Consider the following 11,658-nt stretch of genomic DNA (forward strand, 5'->3'; position numbering starts at 1 on the left):
TAGAAAATTAGAAAATTAGAAAATTAGAAAATTAGAAAATTAGAAAATTTGAAAATTAGAAAAATCGAAAATTAGAAAATTCGAAAATTCGAAAATTCGAAAATTCGAAAATTAGAAAATTTGAAAATTTGAAAATTTGAAAATTTGAAAATTTGAAAATTTGAAAATTTGAAAATTTGAAAATTTGAAAATTTGAAAATTTGAAAATTTGAAAATTTGAAAATTTGAAAATTTGAAAATTTGAAAATTTGAAAATTTGAAAATTTGAAAATTTGAAAATTTGAAAATTTGAAAATTTGAAAATTTGAAAATTTGAAGATTTGAAAATTTGAAAATTTGAAAATTTGAAAATTTGAAAATTTGAAAATTTGAAAATTTGAAAATTTGAAAATTTGAAAATTTGAAAATTCGAAAATTCGAAAATTTGAAAAATTTGAAAATTTGAAAATTTGAAAATTTGAAAATTTGAAAATTTGAAAATTTGAAAATTTGAAAATTTGAAAATTTGAAAATTTGAAAATTTGAAAATTTGAAAATTTGAAAATTTGAAAATTTGAAAATTTGAAAATTTGAAAATTTGAAAATTTGAAAATTTGAAAATTTGAAAATTTGAAAATTTGAAAATTTGAAAATTTGAAAATTTGAAAATTTGAAAATTTGAAAATTTGAAAATTTGAAAATTTGATAATTTGAAAATTTGAAAATTTGAAAATTTGAGAATCTGAAGATTTGAAAATTTGAAAATTTGAAAATTTGAAAATTTGAAAATTTGAAAATTTGAAAATTTGAAAATTTGAAAATTTGAAAATTTGTAAATTTGAAAATTTGAAAATTTGAAAATTTGAAAATTTGAAAATTTGAAAATTTGAAAATTTGAAAATTTGAAAATTTGAAAATTTGAAAATTTGAAAATTTGAAAATTTGAAAATTTGAAAATTTGAAAATTTGAAAATTTGAAAATTTGAAAATTTGAAAATTTGAAAATTTGAAAATTTGAAAATTTGAAAATTTGAAAATTTGAAAATTTGAAAATTTGAAAATTTGAAAATTTGAAAATTTGAAAATTTGAAAATTTGAAAATTTGAAAATTTGAAAATTTGAAAATTTGAAAATTTGAAAATTTGAAAATTTGAAAATTTGAAAATTTGAAAATTTGAAAATTTGAAAATTTGAAAATCTGAAGATTTGAAAATTTGAAAATTTGAAAATTTGAAAATTTGAAAATTTGAAAATTTGAAAATTTGAAAATTTGAAAATTTGAAAATTTGAAAATTTGAAAATTTGAAAATTTGAAAATTTGAAAATTTGAAAATTTGAAAATTTGAAAATTTGAAAATTTGAAAATTTGAAAATTTGAAAATTTGAAAATTTGAAAATTTGAAAATTTGAAAATTTGAAAATTTGAAAATTTGAAAATTTGAAAATTTGAAAATTTGAAAATTTGAAAATTTGAAAATTTGAAAATTTGAAAATTTGAAAATTTGAAAATTTGAAAATTTGAAAATTTGAAAATTTGAAAATTTGAAAATTTGAAAATTTGAAAATTTGAAAACTTGAAAATTTGAAAATTTGAAAATTTGAAAATTTGAAAATTTGAAAATTTGAAAATTTGAAAATTTGAAAATTTGAAAATTTGAAAATTTGAAAATATGAAAATTTGAAAATTTGAAAATTTGAAAATTTGAAAATTTGAAAATTTGAAAATTTGAAAATTTGAAAATTTGAAAATTTGAAAATTTGAAAATTTGAAAATTTGAAAATTTGAAAATTTGAAAATTTGAAAATTTGAAAATTTGAAAATTTGAAAATTTGAAAATTTGAAAATTTGAAAATTTGAAAATTTGAAAATTTGAAAATTTGAAAATTTGAAAATTTGAAGATTTGAAAATTTGAAAATTTGAAAATTTGAAAATTTGAAAATTTGAAAATTTGAAAATTTGAAAATTTGAAAATTTGAAAATTTGAAAATTTGAAAATTTGAAAATTTGAAAATTTGAAAATTTGAAAATTTGAAAATTTGAAAATTTGAAAATTTGAAAATTTGAAAATTTGAAAATTTGAAAATTTGAAAATTTGAAAATTTGAAAATTTGAAAATTTGAAAATTTGAAAATTTGAAAATTTGAAAATTTGAAAATTTGAAAATTTGAAGATTTGAAAATTTGAAAATTTGAAAATTTGAAAATTTGAAAATTTGAAAATTTGAAAATTTGAAAATTTGAAAATTTGAAAATTTGAAAATTTGAAAATTTGAAAATTTGAAAATTTGAAAATTTGAAGGTTCAAAAATTTGAACATTCGAAAATTCGAAAATTCGAAAACTCGGAAATTCGAAAATTAGAAAATTCAAAAATTCAAAAATTAGAAAATTCGAAAATTCGAAAATTCGAAAATTCGAAAATTCGAAAATTCGAAAATTCGAAAATTCGAAAATTCGAAAATTCGAAAATTCGAAAATTCGAAAATTCGAAAATTCGAAAATTCGAAAATTCTAAAATTTGAAAATTTGAAAATTTGAAAATTTGAAAATTCGAGAATTCGAAAATTCGAAAATTCGAAAATTCGAAGATTAGAAAATTAGAAAATTAGAAAATTAGAAAATTAGAAAATTAGAAAATTAGAAAATTAGAAAATTAGAAAATTAGAAAATTAGAAAATTAGAAAATTAGAAAATTAGAAAATTAGAAAATTAGAAAAATTAGAAAATTAGAAAATTAGAAAATTAGAAAATTAGAAAATTAGAAAATTAGAAAATTAGAAAATTAGAAAATTAGAAAATTAGAAAATTAGAAAATTAGAAAATTAGAAAATTAGAAAATTAGAAAATTAGAAAATTAGAAAATTAGAAAATTAGAAAATTAGAAAATTAGAAAATTAGAAAATTAGAAAATTAGAAAATTAGAAAATTAGAAAATTAGAAAATTAGAAAATTAGAAAATTAGAAAATTAGAAAATTAGAAAATTAGAAAATTAGAAAATTAGAAAATTAGAAAATTAGAAAATTAGAAAATTAGAAAATTAGAAAATTAGAAAATTAGAAAATTAGAAAATTAGAAAATTAGAAAATTAGAAAATTAGAAAATTAGAAAATTAGAAAATTCGAAAATTTGAAAATTAGAAAAATCGAAAATTAGAAAATTCGAAAATTCGAAAATTCGAAAATTCGAAAATTCGTAAATTCGTAAATTCGTAAATTCGTAAATTCGTAAATTCGTAAATTCGTAAATTCGTAAATTCGTAAATTCGTAAATTCGTAAATTCGTAAATTCGTAAATTCGTAAATTCGTAAATTCGTAAATTCGAAGATTCGAAAATTTGAAAATTCGAAAATTCGAAAATTCGAAAATTCGAAAATTCGAAAATTCGAAAATTCGAAAATTCGAAAATTCGAAAATTCGAAAATTCGAAAATTCGAAAATTCGAAAATTCGAAAATTCGAAAATTCGAAAATTCGAAAATTCGAAAATTCGAAAATTCGAAAATTCGAAAATTCGAAAATTCGAAAATTCGAAAATTCGAAAATTCGAGAATTCGAAAATTCGAAAATTCAAAAATTCGACGACTCGAAAATCTGAAAATTTGAAAATTTGAAAATTTGTAAATTTGAAAATTTGAAAATTTGAAAATTTGAAAATTTGAAAATTTGAAAATTTGAAAATTTGAAAATTTGAAAATTTGAAAATTTGAAAATTTGAAAATTTGAAAATTTGAAAATTTGAAAATTTGAAAATTTGAAAATTTGAAAATTTGAAAATTTGAAAATTTGAAAATTTGAAAATTTGAAAATTTGAAAATTTGAAAATTTGAAAATTTGAAAATTTGAAAATTTGAAAATTTGAAAATTTGAAAATTTGAAAATTTGAAAATTTGAAAATTTGAAAATTTGAAAATTTGAAAATTTGAAAATTTGAAAATTTGAAAATTTGAAAATTTGAAATTTTTTGTAGAAAAATGAAAATTTAAATTTTTTAAAATATGAAACTAATTAAAGTATTAAATTGTTTATCATTACATCAATCAAAAAATCTGTTATGAAACCATTTCTTAAACATGATATCAAATATGCAATGGTATTAATTATATTTTTATTTTAGAATCTTTCATTGTACTGATGCGTAATTCTGCTATAATTCTGGCAACACCAAAATTTAACATTGCATGGGACAGAACCGTCCTCGTTCGAATAAACGAACAATGGCAACGCCTACTAAAATGTGTTTTGGTTATTGCTTTTTCTCTCTTCCCATTTGTATCGTTTTAGCGGAGGACACAATTCAAATGCCTGCTTAGATTTGTTTCGTTTTAGCGTACCCAACCGTATCGTCCTATTTGTATATCGATCATTCCAAGCCAAACGGAACAGCCAGCTTCCATCGATCATTCTCCTCTGCTTCATTATACTACTTGTAGCCTAAAGCAAACCAAAACAAAAACAAAACAAGTATGATAAGTCACCATCGCTTAACCATTCCCCAAGCCTGCCGTGCATTGCAAGCCTCAAGAATCTCATAATATTTCTCATTAATTGAAGTAAGTCATCCGATGGTGGGTTATGGTGCATCGACGAACTATGAACCGAGCTAAGAAATAACTTTTTTTCTTCGTCTGAATCAACAGACCATCTCGACAACATCTCCTCGAAGACGCTGCTGGAACAGCGCTGGCAGTACAAATACCGCTCGCTGATGGACACCCTCAGCCAATCGGTCAACCTCGAGGACGAAACTGGATCCTTGCGACTCAGCAGGCACCCATCTAATCGATCCTACCTTACGATCCAGAATGTTCCCCGGAGGCACCGATCCTATGTGCAGCTGGAGAACAACCTGCGCAATCTGTTTGACTCAGTGCCGCCAACGGCGAAACGTGCCCCTTCCGCTTCCGCTCCGCTTTCCTCTTCCTCCACCACACAGCCTGTTCCTGCACCTGCACCAACTCCAGCCCCTGTTTCGGGGGAATGTGGAGAACCTCCGAGATATTCTCCTCCACCGCCGGCGATCTGCGACGGCGTGTTTACTTTCGGAAGCAATCGCAATCGGAGCGGTTCGACGAGGAGTCGGTCCAGCAACTAGCGGCCGCTGAGCACGAGAAATGAGATCTTTGCTTTTAGTTTTGTTTAGGTTTACTCTGAGGTAGAATATCGAATCCTAGCATTAGGCAGGTAGGTAGTAACCAATTTGATTACCAACGGTAGGCTGTAAGATTAGTTAGGAATGAATGAGTATTATTTTAAGGATGAAGATGAAAGAAATATTAAAACCAGTGATATTTTATCCGACGACGACTGTTGAACACGTTGAAAATATTGTTGCGGAAGCTGAGCATTTTTGTTCTGGAAAGAAAGCCAATGGAAGATGGTTTTTAGATGACAGAAACGGAAGAATAGTTCAAAAATTGTTTGGGTGATTTAAATTTCAATTCAAAAACTCGTAACCATAAATTTACCATTTATTTAATATTTACAATTAAAGAATTCACTTTTAAAATATGCCGAGCGGTTTGGTAAACCCTATCCATGCCTTCGAACAACACTATTTAAGTGCAGCTTGCAGGCGCTTGGCCTGCTTTCGACATTAGCGCCTAAATTTATTCTCCTACACAAACGCTATAGCACGTCGTTGTTTTTTACGTTCCCTTTCAGCAAACCGAGCTCTTATCTGTTCCGCCAATGCTTTCGTAATTTTCATTGCTGTTGCTGTGTTTAAGCCAACCGGCAGAAACTGATCGGTCCCCGAGTCATTCCTTTGAACATACGTTACCATTAACAGTGACGTTTGAGGCCGCTGCTACCGCCGCTGCCGCCGTTGGTGGCTGATGCTGCAATTCGCAAGCGGCTCCATCAAGTGTCAGTCGATGTTGACTTTTTTCATCGTCCACCTGGAAGCGATGCAATTTTTCGACCAGACTGCCATATTCGAAGGATCGTTTGTCGACGAGATTTTCTGTTGAATATGAATGTGAATTAAGTTATTTTGATTTTATCGAAAAGTCTCACCATGACTGCTGTAGTTGGCTCCCTCCATCAGTTCCTTCGCTGAGCAGCAGGGCGTCTCCACCGGAACTGGTTCATCAAATTTCTCCAGATTAATTTCGTAGGTTTGCTTCTGTTTGTTATAGAATAGAATCGGTTCGAATCGGTATCCCCACAAAATCTCACTGCTCAAATAGCTGGATCGGGCCTGGGTCGTCTGACCGGTCGATTCGATTGTCCCTTCCAGAATTACCACGATCTCAAACTTTTCCTGCAGCAACTCCAGCGCTGTTAACCCATACAGGGGCGAATCAGCGTGTATCCGGTGGACCACGATTTGCGGCCATATGAAAAACATGTCCGAACCGCACCCATCAACTCCAACCTCCAGCTCGATCTGATACTGAGCCATCAGTTCTCCCTCCCGAGTCATTTTACCCCGAATGAGCTGAGCCCGAATGTTTGCGCCTATTATGTGACTTTTGCGCATGTCCCCAACCCGGAACATCAAACACAGTTCACCATCGCGCATCGAAATCACCGCCTGCTTGGAGAAGAGTAGCGTCTGTGAACGGCTCTTCGGACGGGTCATTTTTGCGAAGATTATTCCGGCCAGCAGAGCCTGAATCATTACTCCGTGCACCGATTGCAGCGTCATGACAAAGATGGCCTCTGGACATTCTTCTGTCGTAGCTCGGTTTCCATACCCGATAGTGTGCTGTGTTTCAAGAGAAAACAGGAAACAGGAAGCAAAACTGTAAATGCTGGTGACGCATGGCTTCCAACCGATCGAGCCTGTATATTTGAAGGAGAAAGTTAATTTTGAACTGATTGATTTAAAGCGAGTGTTCCAAAACCTTGATTATGCGGTAGACGTTGCTCATCCAGATCTCCGTGGGCATACGCAATGAACCAGTACAGTAGGGCGAAAAATAGCCACGAACAGACGAATCCGAGGGCGAACACCATCAACGTGTAGCGCCAACGAGCATCCACCAGCGTTGTGAACATGTCCTGCAGGAAGCGAATGTGCCTCCGGGAACCCTTGATCGGGGCGATGTTGCAGTAACCATTCTTGAAGACCGCCCTCCTGTGAAGACGATGGGCAAATACACTCGGTCGATAGGCACCGGCTCTGGGTAGGGACGAGAAATTAAACTTTAGTATTTAATTTGAACTGATTTTTCAAGTTGAAAGTTTAAATTTAAAACAAAATTGCAACTCATTCCAGATTTATCTGGATCCAAAACAATGCCACTGACGTAGCAGAGCGCGTGTGTGTTTGTCACTGACTACGACGACACCACACGACCAGATCGTCGTCGTCCTAAATCAAAGCAAGCTACGACAGACGGCTGTCTGTTTACACATTCATGTGACAGGCGTAGTTTTCAATTCGGTTATTCCGCGTGAAATTTTCAATTTTGATCTGTGAAAAATACCTTCTACTGGGCGACCGTGGTGTGCTGGAACCGAGTGCTGCCAGTCCGGGACTACTCCGTGCGACCGTGGTCAGCGGTGTGTAAATCGATGGCGACAATTTAACGGAACGAGGACTTCCGAGTAGCAGCAGATTACTTTCGTCGATGGAGGTTTGATCCCGATTGAAGGAGCCCTTATCGATGTTGATCCGTGGTAGAGTCACATTTTTACACCGGTTAGTATACATATTTTATAGTTAGTTAGCGCACGGAAGATCCGCGCGCGTGGGGCACTTGAGTGGAACTACTGCAAGTACTTGGTACGACCACAACTCGAGTATATTCAACGGGTTGAACGAGCAGCTAGTCTATTTGCCGTGGGATTAAAGCACCTCGGATAGGTGGGTAAATAAACACCGTCGCACCGTGCGTTGGTAAGCTAGATTAGTTTGTCACCTGTCCGCGACAGATTCTACGCTGTGCTTCGCACAGGGCAGATACTTTTAAATGTTTTAAGATTTGCAGTTGGTCCATTTAAAGCAAGGTCACATCTAATGTTTTATTCTCAAACAACATCATGAGATGGGGTCAACAAAATGTTGAATTTATTCGTATATCACTGTCAATCACATTGTTTCCGATTCGGGAATGGCAACGAAAAGAATCCAATTAACAAACGTAGGACGCTGCCATTGAGATTCGTCCGCCATAGTTTCCTCTTTACGCTTTCCACTTCTTTACCATCTGAGAAACTGAAATCAAAACAGCGAAATCAAGAATCAGACAATTTCGAATTTCTGCCTTATTTTTATTAATTAAGACCGCATCAATTAAAATGTTGAAGTATTTTAGGACCTGTCCCATTCGGCGGTCCGACGATCGGCGACTGACAACAGACGACGACGATTCGGAAGACAGTTTCTGGAATTTTGAAGCGCGGGCTAATGGAAATAATACACCTCCCTTTGTCGTCAATTTATGTTCAACCAATACCTGATGGAATGAGAACTGGTTCGCAGTTACGTAAGATGGGATGATGATTTAGCGAAACGAGACCATTTCTTTGTGAAAGAATGGGTTTTTTCTGCGAATGCGAACTGCTAGGCCCCATGCAAAACTGACTCAGACATCACTTCGTTAAAAGTTTAATAACTTCTTTTACCAAAGCCGGATTGACTAGCAGTCTTCGACAAATTTGTAGGCAACTAAATTATCTTTCTTATTTTCACTTGCAGTGAAAATACGATGCATATAGTGCCACCTAGCGGTGAAAATGCGAGTTAGTAAGTTTTCTCCATGTAAATTGTCGAAGAATCCCATACAAACTTCAGGCACGTTGTTCCGGTAGCTAGACTTGTCCGATTTGCTTCAAATTTGGAGCAAGTACTCCTGGTGTGACTAGGAATCGACTCAGGCATGGGCCGATAGGGGTCATTTTTTCCTGTCACTCTAGTAGCCACCCGACCCGTTAATACAACTACTCCTGTACGCAACCTGATTCCTCTCCGGCATTACTTTACGAGTTTATTTCGGAAGATGTTTTTTATATGTGCACAGCTCACACTCCTATCCAACTACTTAGTAGTCAGTTCTTTCACCAGGGTTACAGCACCCATCTTTGACACACTACCAGTTTTCGATCATCCACACAACGTGGCAATTTCTGTATAGTATTAGGAAAGCTAGCTGTGGGTAGTGAATTAGTGCTCTGGACAATCTGAGCGGCAAACTTCAGACTGTCTAATTTACTGAGCCCTCCGGTTCCCTTGTGCCATTTAGTACTACTTCCTCGTTGAGCTTCCGATATGTTCGCGAACTACTCGGTCTAGTCCCCGACGATGGATCTAGCCTGCTACGATGAAGAGTTCCCCGGCTAGAAAAGCTCGAAAGCGAGCCAACCAGCCAGGTGCCGAGATCAGTTCCGTGCGGTTGAGTAGGGCGTCCGGTTTGCTGGAGCCCCAGCGTAACTGGTCGTCGCGGTCTACTCAGTCTAGTTCCCGGCGGTGAATCTTGCTTACGCTGACGGAGAGCTCCCTGGCGAAAAAAGTTCTTCCAATACCGATTCTTCTTTGGTTTTCGCTATATTTCTATCGGAATAACCGGTGGGGTGCCATGGTTGGTCTGGCGATTCCGGATGGAGCGCGGCGTCCGGTTCGCTGGCGTTTCGATGACCCATGCTCGGTGCTCTGTTGCAATCTTCTCGACTAGTGCTCGGCGGTGGATCTAGCTTATTCCTGCGGAGAGTTCCCTGGCGGTGAATGCTCTCCCGAAACCGTTGCTCGATGTTCATCATGCCGCTTTCGCTGTAAGACGGTCATGATCTACATCATAACTCTGTTGACTGCGTTCCACGTCTTTACATCGCTTGTCATTCTGTAGGCTACATTATCCGGGTTGATGTCCGTTCCTCCCGTTTTTTTTTCGAGGACCGCATGATCCAGTGTCTCCTCGACGTTCTCGCACTCCGGGCACAATGGTGACGTTGCGTACCCGAATCGATGAAGATACTTCCTGTAGCATCCGTGGCATGACAGGAGGTGTTTCAGGTGGAAGGTCATCTCTCCGTGCTTTCTATTGACCCTCATCATGTTCCTCACGTTTCTTGCGTTTCATTTAATTGTAGCACTTGATATCCTCCGCCTGGGTGATGCTGATACTGCCTCCGAAGGCATTATTCTGTACGCAATCGTACGACCACCGGCCGGAACATCCTGTTCAGCTTTTCGATGTTCCGCTTGGTTTTCAGCGCCGTATCCCAGTTTGGAACCCCATATAGCAGTATCAATGACGAAATACTAGATAACATACCGACTTTTCGCAGGTGTAATCATCATGGATGTTAAAACTCAACCGGTCGTCGAGTATCACTCCCACTTGCTTCAGTGCACGCTTTGATGCAATCACGTGCCTTTCGACGATGATCTGTATCAGCTGAACCGCTTTGCAGATGCTGACCAACAACAAATCTGACTTGTGGTAAGCTATTCGCAGCTTTACGCCGTTCATCCAGCTCTCGATCGCATCTATTGTCTCCGTCACCAACACCTCCACTTCTCTAAGTGTCTCACTCATCACCGTTAGTGACACGTCGTCCACGAAACGTACGATTTTCACTTTCCCGGGCAGCCGCAGTGTTAAGACCGAATCTATGACAACGAGTCGAAAGACAAAAGGGCGAATGGACGAAAGGTCGAAAATACAAAAGTTCGAAAGGACAAAATGTCGAAAGACAAAAGGTCCGATAAAAAGTCCAAACCAAATTTTTAACCTTTCGTTTTTGCCTTTCTCATATAAAGAAAGGCTATGCAATCACTCTAAAAATCGATTTTCCAACTGAGGCCCGGAGGGCCGTGTGTCATATCCCATTCGATTCAGTTCGTCGAGATCGCAAAATGTTTGTGTGTGTATGTATGCGTGTGTGTCAAATAATATCACTCAATTCTCACAGAGATGGCTGAACCGATTTACACAAACTTAGTTTCAAATGAACGGTACGTACCCATAAGACACTATTGATTTTTTAGTTGATCGGACTTTCGGTTCCAGAGTTACGGATTTAAGAGTGCGGTCACACAGCAAATTCCCATATAAACTAGAAACCCTATGATGTCCGAATGATGTAATACAAATTAAAATACGTTCAACATTCACCAATCAAAGAAGTTTTGACCACATTGGCCACCTATAACGGATCTTGATGCCCCAGGGGACTCGACATGTTCCCGAGCTAATGTCACACCTATTTTCCAGCAAACTCTTAACCGATTTTTACAAACTTGATTTCAAATGAAATATATAATACTCCCAATAACTGCTATTGATTTTCATTCAGTTTTGACTTTTGGTTCCGGAGTTACAGGTTGGTTATTGCGGTCACATAGTAATTTCTCATATCAACCGGTAAAATCGTAATACCTCATAGGTTTAAAATATATTGAAATGAACATCAAATTTCTTTGATTCACAAGTCTAGATCACTGATGGCAAATCAAAGATTATTGGAATATATTGTCCACTATCGATAATTCCGGTAGCCCGTGTTCCGGGCATATTTCATATCTAAATCCACTTCGGTGATGACTGAACCAATTTTCACTAACCTAGTCCCAAATGGATGGTATAATCTGAAGTTCGGTGTTGAACCCTCCATCTACTCCTCCACCTCCTACCTCTCAACCACCCTTCCCCTTGTCTCACCACCCCCTTCAGACCAACCTCCCACCTGCATTCTCTTCATCCACCCCATACACTAAAATAAGTAAGATGA

At 34.8% G+C, this 11,658-nt stretch overlaps 2 protein-coding genes across 6 annotated transcripts in view; one reads left to right on the forward strand and one right to left on the reverse strand.

Moving 5' to 3' along the window:
* LOC131685569 (G protein-activated inward rectifier potassium channel 3-like) overlaps positions 1-5,304 on the forward strand; it is a 90,605-nt gene extending 85,301 nt beyond the window's left edge. For 3 of the 5 annotated variants that reach the window (XM_058969386.1, XM_058969385.1, XM_058969387.1), the window contains exon 4: positions 4,617-5,304. In XM_058969386.1, the coding sequence (XP_058825369.1) occupies positions 4,617-5,071 (455 nt within the window). In that variant the 3' untranslated portion in view covers positions 5,072-5,304. Of the gene's footprint in view, positions 1-4,260; positions 4,545-4,616 lie in introns of all 5 variants that reach the window. The other 2 variants (XR_009304838.1, XR_009304837.1) reach the window with 2 other exon arrangements.
* A 125-nt stretch (positions 5,305-5,429) lies between these two features.
* Positions 5,430-7,684, reverse strand: LOC131685573 (ATP-sensitive inward rectifier potassium channel 12-like). The gene is made up of 4 exons (XM_058969408.1): positions 7,413-7,684; positions 6,828-7,105; positions 5,995-6,765; positions 5,430-5,941 (listed from the first exon to the last, which is right to left on the reverse strand). The coding sequence occupies exons 1-4, from the start codon at positions 7,637-7,639 to the stop codon at positions 5,736-5,738; spliced, it is 1,482 nt and encodes a 493-aa protein (XP_058825391.1). The 5' UTR covers positions 7,640-7,684; the 3' UTR covers positions 5,430-5,735.
* Between the last annotated feature and the right edge of the window lie 3,974 nt (positions 7,685-11,658).

This window comes from Topomyia yanbarensis, chromosome 2 (genome assembly GCF_030247195.1).
Source record: "Topomyia yanbarensis strain Yona2022 chromosome 2, ASM3024719v1, whole genome shotgun sequence".
Lineage (NCBI taxonomy): Eukaryota > Metazoa > Arthropoda > Insecta > Diptera > Culicidae > Topomyia > Topomyia yanbarensis.

Excerpts from the sequence above, each read along its gene's own strand:
- LOC131685573 (XM_058969408.1), bottom strand. The coding sequence starts at position 7,639 with ATGTATACTAACCGGTGTAAAAATGTGACTCTACCACGGATCAACATC. Across the intron at positions 7,106-7,412 it reads CCACGGTCGCCCAGTAGAAG|AGCCGGTGCCTATCGACCGA; the intron begins GTATTTTTCACA and ends GTCCCTACCCAG. Across the intron at positions 5,942-5,994 it reads AGCCAACTACAGCAGTCATG|AAAATCTCGTCGACAAACGA; the intron begins GTGAGACTTTTC and ends CATATTCAACAG.